The 8,177-nt window shown below is 47.2% G+C and overlaps 1 protein-coding gene across 3 annotated transcripts in view; it reads left to right on the top strand.

Annotated features, from left to right (window-relative positions):
* The window catches only part of CRYL1 (crystallin lambda 1), a 124,062-nt gene extending 116,156 nt beyond the window's left edge, over positions 1-7,906 (top strand). For all 3 annotated transcript variants that reach the window (XM_019652368.1, XM_019652367.1, XM_019652369.1), the window contains 3 exons: positions 1,038-1,143; positions 6,974-7,080; positions 7,348-7,906. In XM_019652368.1, coding sequence (XP_019507913.1) covers positions 1,038-1,143; positions 6,974-7,080; positions 7,348-7,461 — 327 coding nt within the window. In that variant the 3' untranslated portion in view covers positions 7,462-7,906. The remainder of the gene's footprint in view (positions 1-1,037; positions 1,144-6,973; positions 7,081-7,347) is intronic.
* The last annotated feature ends 271 nt before the right edge of the window (positions 7,907-8,177 follow it).

Below are 8,177 nucleotides of genomic sequence, written 5' to 3' on the forward strand. Positions count from 1 at the left end.
GCGTGTGCCCTGGAATTAGGGGCAGAGCTGAGATGTCCACAGCTGAGGGCTGCCAGTGGCAGAGTTATCAGCCACAGCAGCACACTTAGTGGCCACTTATGGAGGGATGGGGCTGTCTCTACCCAAGGATGCTCTGTTTGTGAAGGAAACCATGCAGGAAATAGGAGCTGGAGATCCCACAGTAATTCTACCGTCTGACCAGTGAGGACTTAGGGGGAAATATGACGGTGTGCCCACGTCTGTCTTCCTGACAGCTGGTGGCCAAGGTGACAATATCCTCAGATGGAGAGTGCACTGTCAGTGAAGGGGCCAGTCATGTGAGTATTTCTGATGCACCCCTGCTCCTTCCAGAAGAGTGTGACAGGGAAGCTGACTGAGGGACAGGTCATGCCGCGCAAATGGCCAATCTGACATGCAACCTAAACACGTAACAATTTGCCTCTCGCTTTGCAGGTCACATATGCAGAAGATTCTAGGGCCCCACCTTTGCAAACAATCACCCAGTTCTAAGCTGCATTTCACCAGAGAATATCATTCTTTACAAACTCATTAAAAGCTGAACAAGGCTGGGCTTGCAGATGGGCCCAACCTGGAAGCAAGTTTGCAGGTCTGTCAATGGCTCCAGTCTTCCTGCCCCAGTTCTTAGCAGGAGTGTAGAAACCCTTGTTCTTTCCCTCTAGCACCCCGCTGTTTTCTTTCCTTCTCTCGCCATCTCCCTGGGCTCCAAAGCTGCGAGTGGGACATGCATTGTGGGTGGAGAACGGACAACAGTGGAGGTGGGCAGAGTACAGGAGAAGAGAGTTTTTTTCAAGCCCAGGATGATTACAGCTATGGAAAAAGCAAATTGGTATTTGACATTTCACAAAATAGTATCTTTTCAGGATCCATTCCTATATTGTCATTTCATCATGCAAAATTTGATGAAAATACAGTACTTGGAGAGTATTGTGGGGTCTTGCTGCAGTTAATGAAAGTGACAGTAACAAAATGGTCTTTCCAGGGGACTCATCTGTATGCTGCCTCTTTTCCCCATTTAGGATGGAATAGTGTCTCCGAATGACCTGGACCTTGTCATGTCAGATGGCCTGGGCCTGCGGTATGCCTTCATGGGTCCCCTGGAAACCATGCATCTCAATGCGGAAGGTAGGCTTTGGTCCCACAGGGGCTCAGGGGTTGTCCACTGTTTTCATGGATTTCTAAACAGTCAGACATCAACTTTTCTTACAACTGAATAGAAACCGTATCAGGCACAGAAGACAGTGGCCAGCCCTGGTTGCTCACAGGTAGGACAGGTGGGGGCTGGGACAGTCGCTGTGTGCTGGGATGTAAGTCACACGGCATCCACGGACCTCAGGGCTCCTTGTGGAACAGCACACAGGTGAGGGCCGGGAGGAGAGGTAGATAATGTTACGGAGACCTTGCTCCATGTAATCCAGCCTGACAGAAGATAAGGTGGTATTTTCCTGAGAAAGATGCTGAAATTATTTACAGAGGCAAGAAAACCAAGGTTGGGGGGGGTAACCATATGAGCAGCTGTTGGACGTTCCTTCTGCCTAAACCTGGGCAGCTTCCCAGTGCGGTTTGCTGAGCTGAAGGCCAAGAGGGAGGAGCTTCTGCAGGATGGGTCTGGGGCCAGCCAGCTGCCCTGGGAGCCACTTCAAAGGGCTGGGGGTGTAGGCACGGGCCCAGGACCTGGTGACTGAGAGAAGGGTCACTTGAGAAGGGTTACAAGCTTCCAAGAATGAAACTGTCTGCCAGATTTTAAGTGATTCAAATAGAAGACATCATTTGAAAAACAATCAATAAAACCTACACCAAATTAAAACAAAATAAATTTTAAAAACCATCTATAAAAATCTAGGAAAATGTCACCTACATAGTGTTCGAGTGGCTGTCTCTTGGTATTGAAATTATAAGTAACTTTTATTACCTTTTTACTTTTCTGTGTTGTCATCAATTTCTACAATTGTTATATAATATTTTGGTAATTATATTATTAACTTGTAAAACATATGCAGAAAGAGAAAAGGAATATTGTATTCAGCTTCATGGTCTCTATTTAACAAAAACATTGAGAAACGACCTGATCCAGAAGTGACCAGAGTAGTATGTGTGTGTCTTCTGTCTGTCCACATGTTTTGTGGGGGCAGAACCAGAATAAAAGACTGGGAATGGCAGGCAGGCAGGCAGGCTTGGGGTCAGGAAGAACTTTCTTGTACCTTGAGTCACCATGGCGGGAAAGGCCACGCTGCGAGTGGGTCGCTGAGCTGCTGGAGGCTGAAGGTTTGGATGTTGACAGGAGACTCACAGTTAGGTCAGAGTAGGTGACATCTGGGGGGAGGGGTCTACCTTTGATTTTGTAATCCCACAAGGTTTTGGTAACACTCAGTGAATTTTCACCTAGCTAGTTAATGAAAATTAATTCCCCATGGACAATTCCAGGCAGTCTTACCAGATGTGTTCTTGCGCTCCATGGGTGCACACTTGGGGCCTTGACTGGGTTGGTCGCATGTCGTGCAGATGTGGTGCAGTAAGTGACCTGATTCTTCCTTCACACCGAGCTGAAGGCATCTGCAGGGAGCGGGGACTCCCGCCTGGCACCCACATGGCAGGAGAACAGTTGAACATAGGAGGGTAATGCAAGGAAAGACACCCTCGTAAAAGTGAAACAGGAGTTGTAAGATATCATTAAAATAATGTTTGGGGTAATTTCACATGTTTTTTCCAACCAGAATCTTAAAAGTGATGAACATATCTAAGCATTTGAAATGTATATAGACACTGCTGGATAACCACCATGTTTTTCTTTTTCTTCGTTTTTTTTTTTTTTCTTGAGAAAATTAAGATAATTCAGGTATCACGAGAAATTGATAGGGAGAGAGCTGAGAGCCACTTTGACTCACAAACAAATAGAAACAGAAGCTGATGAAACCAGAAACTCGGGAATCAAATAAAGTGGCAGACAGGAAGGAGGCTCATAACAAATTTTTAAACAAAGCAGATACGATAAGAAAACCTAATTGGCTCAATATGATAATGGTGGACGGATGTAGTTTTCAACTTCAGAGCATTCCAAGGAGTAGCGTGAGACAGTTCTAAGATCAGGCTCGGCACCAATGGAAATGCTCACTGTCCCTCAGTGTCTGTCACCCAGAATGTATCAACACTGGAGCTGGGAGACTTCATCTCTTTCTGATGTTGTTTTCATAAAGCCAGCATATCAGGTTAAGGCTACTTATTAGTCTTCAAAGCTACAATTTATCTAGACGTGGTAAAGATATTTTATGATCTGTTTTAATCTAATAAAATAACACCTGCAAACCAGGAGGCCAGCGTGCTTAGTTTGCCTTTCAGCTACTTTTCAAAAGCAGCACCCATGAAGGACAAGCTCTCAGAAGGGTGGACCTGGGCAGTGGAGCCTGTTGGCCTGTGTCCCTACCTGACTTACAGGCCTAATATCCTCATGCCAGTTGGTTCTGTGTACCTCAGATTCCCCATCTGTAAAATGGGGCAGCCACAGTAACTACCTCACGGGGTGTGTGACAGTTAAACCAGATGGAGACATTTAGCTGGATGGCGGGCACACATTAACCTGTAATAAATGTTATATTCATACAGACTTTTAATTCCCTATGCTTCTAGGGTTTTTTTGTTTGTTTGTTTGTTTTTTAATTCTCTTCCCAAAATATACAAGTACATAGGGGATAAATACAGAACAAATACAGATTAGGACTTTTTTGCTGTGGAATAGTGAAATCTGAATACCTCTTTGGTTTGTCTCCTTGCTAAGCCTTTAGCTGGCAGCCCTCAGGCGCCTCCCAGGTTCAGTCTGACCTGGGCAATGACTGTGTCTTGGACCCTGGGAATAGCATCCAGTTGAAAGAGTGTTCACCACCTGGCCTCTCAGAACTTCCTGTGTGTAGATGTTTGGCTTTTTCTCTTTTATTTGGGATGCCTACTTGGCGGGTCTGGTTCATTTATGTGGAGCTCTGATTTGCAGTGAAACAGGTGAGCCGATGGGGCTGGTCCCATCGGTTTCTGTCCACACCTTCCTCCCCATCCAGTGAGATCTAGCTCTGGTGGGAATTAGATAATGTCACCCTGTGCTTCGGGGCCTAATAAGTTCTGTGAAACTCTGTCTCTTAAAAGCAGGTGGATTCCCATAGTGTGGGTTCACATGCTGTGTGAAAACCAGACTCCTGTGGTATGGGTGGCAATTAGGGCTCTCCAAGAAACAACACCCAGGGCACGTCCCAGCAGCTGTTTCCATTGGTGACAGCGGGCTGCGTGCTGGGTGCCTGCCCCATAAATGCAAACAGCGGGGACGGCTCCCTGTGGACCCATCACCTTGGGTTGGGCTGACAAGAAAGTGCTGTCACCTCCGGCATCTTAAGCTGAAGAATGACAAGTCAGCAGGAGAAGCTAAAGCTAGTCTCATGAGATCCAGTTCTTCCTCCTGTTCTTATTCTGTATAAACATCTCTTAAGAAATTAGGTTCAGAGACTTCTGAAGAGCAAAGCTCACTGAGAGCGCTTGGAAGTATGTGGTTGAATAGAACAGAGGGCGTGGGAGCATAGAAGAAAGATGGGAGGCTCACTTCCATAGTAACACAGGGGACGGGCAGGCTAGTGGGATTAAAGGTAAAGTGGGCTTCCCATTTCCACTGAAATGGGGTTTCTAGAACAATGCCCACTTAATCCTCCTTTTCTACTGCTCTGATGGAAGGGGGGATGCTGCAAATAACAGTAACAATAATGAATTTGCTGGGACGTTGTAAATAACTGTGGCTTTAAGTCGCTGTGAACTTGGACTTTGAGCTAGTGGGGAGAGCTGTCAGGTTCTGTACTGGTGAGGTGGGAGGTCTGCACGCACTGGCTGTGTGGCTTCTTACCATCACCACAAACACGGGGCTGGTCATCCCAGGAGCCTGAGTACATGATATAGAAAGACTAAAGTTTTATTATAATTGGCTTCTTGAATAAGTTGGGGGGAAAGTACAAATGGTATTATAAAGAGTTTCACCATGTTTTATTCTATCTTGAGGAAAGAAATGCTCTTTTAAAGCTGCACATTTTATAAAAGGCAGTAGGGAAAAAAGTTCTAGAAAGCCCCTGGGAGATTCAAGTGACCTCACAGGGACAGTGAAAGGTGAACGTTTGTTCAGAAATGGTGAAGTAATGCAGAGGTGAACCCGGGCCGCAGATCGCATCCATGGCTCATGGCTGCTCCCCGTGGAGAGGCATCACGGGGCTTCTGTGTTCCCACATGTGGGTGACTACACAGCTCCCGCTGAGCCCATCACTCAGTATCTTTCCAACTTATTTGATTCTTGTGTCTCTGCTTCCCAGAAAGGAATAAGCTGTATTTGTGTCTAGATTTTATCACCTTTCATTTTAATAAATACACATATAGATAAAGTGAAGGAAATATTTCATTTCCAGAAGGAAATAAATGTGTAGGTTTTCTGTGCTCCAGAAATGCGGAGCTGTCTGAGCTAGCCAGCCAGTGCTGGAACATTTAGGGAGCCTTCCAGAGTCCTGAACTGTCAGGTTATACTTGTGTTAAATGAAATGAAACTCCTTATTTTAAAAAGAGAGTGTCCACCACTTAAATGGTAGGTGCTAGTGTCAGACAAGTTGGCATATTTGCTTTTTTTACCCTTCCAAACCATTCCTCTCCTGAGAGCAAGTTGGATTAGCACACTGAAAGAGGACAGGAGGCAAATCAAGTTGCAGTTCAGGGAATTCAGACTTTTACATCAGTATGGCTCCACCAAAACTGAACCCCAAAGGAGTTTTTTGGTTTTTTTTTAAAGACAACCTGGTGGTGATGATCTTTATTTTAAATTAATCACAACAGTATTGGGGGCGGAAGGGGAGGGGTGAGAGCCAAGCTCGGGGATCTGCACAAATCCTGCCGTCTGTTTGTTCCCATTACCTTTTCACCTGACCCACCAGCCTCCGAGTCTTGCTGGTCATGACCGGTGCTGGAACTGGGCAGAAGGAGGCACAGCGGGTGGCTCATCCCATGTCCTCAGTGGGGCCCAGGACTTAGAGACATCCCTGCTGCATGCACCCAGGGCTGGCCTCCGATCTGACTAGTCCCCGTCCATGCCTGCCCTGGCCCAGCCTTGCTGCCTCCCAGGAGGGAAGGGATGAGAGGAGCATGAGTTCCGGCTGGCCTGCCCCATCGCCGGAGGTGACACGTCCCGGAGGAGGTGGCCGACTGCCACCCTCTGTGAATATCTGATGCTGAGCCAGGAGCTCAGCGTCAGCCCCATGTCCACAGCCAGTTCTGGTCACTGTGACCATGTTTCTTCCTCCCCTCTTCCGTCAGGATGACAGCCTCTATGTCATGGGTTTCTCCATTAAAATCCCAAGGCCTGATCTCAGCATCCGACAAAGGGGTTGTGTTCCCAAGGGCCCAGAAACCTTCGGAGAGGAGTGCAGCTGGGGCTTGGGTGATGGGGCTACCTTTGGCTGGCCACATTCCGAGCCTGCATTAAAGAACCTGACGCCTTGTAGACACCTGATCAAGAGGTAATTGGAAGTCGGGGAACAAGAGATTTCAGTGAGCTGTGATAGCTGTACTTCTTAGAAATTGCACTTAAGCCATTTACACAAGTAGTTCACAGGTGCAGTGTAGAAGGTGATATTTTTTGGGGAAAATAGGACTTAAATGTGTGAACGTCCCTTGAGATATGCTGACAAGGTAGAGTGGCAGGCCTGAGGGTCCCCTGCCATTCAGGATGCTGAGCGCTGAGTGAAGCTTGATGAGTGACTGGTGATGAGGACCCTATGTCCCCAGGGCCAGCCGACCCGGTGCACTGCCCACCTCCACCTTCTCTTCACCCACAGGGGGAAAGGGATTTTAGTTCATCTGACCCAGGGCAAGCCCTCTGAACGGATGCCTCAGCTGGGAGCTGTGTCACATCCTTGCTGACATTGGGACTCTTGTGTTCATGCGGTTTCAGGTATGCTAAACTACTGTGACAGATACAGCGAAGGCATGAAACGTGTGCTCAAGACTTTTGGACCCATTCCAGAGTTTTCCGGAGCCACGGTTGAAAAGGTTCACCAGGTATGTGGACTCCCATAGAGGGCTGTGTGGGCCGAGTGGGCACTCTGTGCGAGAGACATTGGTTTGCAGCTGGAATGCGTTACTTTTGGCTCAGACGGCCGCTCACCTCTAACTTGCCGTCCACAGTTCTGTCATGGTCCTAGGACACTGTGAGTTGTCTGTGAGGACCTGTTGTCTCTGAATTCAGGAAGCTCATGGTCACTTCATGCTTCTTTCTTCTTCTCTTCTTTTCTTGTCTCTTCTTTTCTCTGCTTCCCGTGTTTCCAGGCCATGTGTGCAAAAGTCCCAGATGACCCTGAGCACTTAACTGCCAGAAGGCAGTGGAGGGACATGTGCCTCATGAGATTGGCCAGACTGAAAAGTCAGATGCCATCCCAGTGAAAATCCTGTGATGCTGCACTCGCCTCGTTGAAAGTCCTAGTAGATGGAATACAAGCACGTCATCATGTTGCTCAAAGCGGTGGGGGCCACAGAGGTGCACAGCATGCGTGTCCTGAGCTTGGTCCCCTCCCGTTAGCAGTGGCCTAGTCATTTCCCATCGTGCCCATGTGGTGGGTGTCACCGCAGCTCTCTCGGCTCTGAGGGAGGATTTCCTGCCCCCTGGGCAAGCAAATCCTCTGAAGCGTTTCACCTTTTATCTTCTATGTAATTACGCAGCCTACATTTTATAGCCATAATTGTCATTTCAAGTCTTTTAAATCTGTAGCAAAATATTTTTATAATTATTTTTAATCCATTTCTGAGTACTTCATGGTCCTGTATTTATGAGGCAACTACCTTCATTTTGTTAGTGCTTATTCTGAATAAAAGTTTTTGATTCCATAAAGATGTACATTTTCTTCTGATCTCTCTGAGAAAGACAGCGCTTGATCCTTATGATTGACATAATTTAGAGTGACCACAATGGATGAGTAATGAGCAAATACTGCATTCTGGGTCTTTCATCTGTCATTTGGTAAAAACCCACTCATTTGGGACGTTTCCCAAAGCAGGTTCCACAGTAGCCTGAGGCTCTGTGGTCAGCCGTGTTTGAAGAGCTCCACGGACCGCCTCCCCTTGGGCACTCACATCTGTAGGAAATGAAGGGCTCCAAGTTC

This window comes from Hipposideros armiger, unplaced genomic scaffold (assembly GCF_001890085.2).
Source record: "Hipposideros armiger isolate ML-2016 unplaced genomic scaffold, ASM189008v1 scaffold_178, whole genome shotgun sequence".
NCBI lineage: Eukaryota > Metazoa > Chordata > Mammalia > Chiroptera > Hipposideridae > Hipposideros > Hipposideros armiger.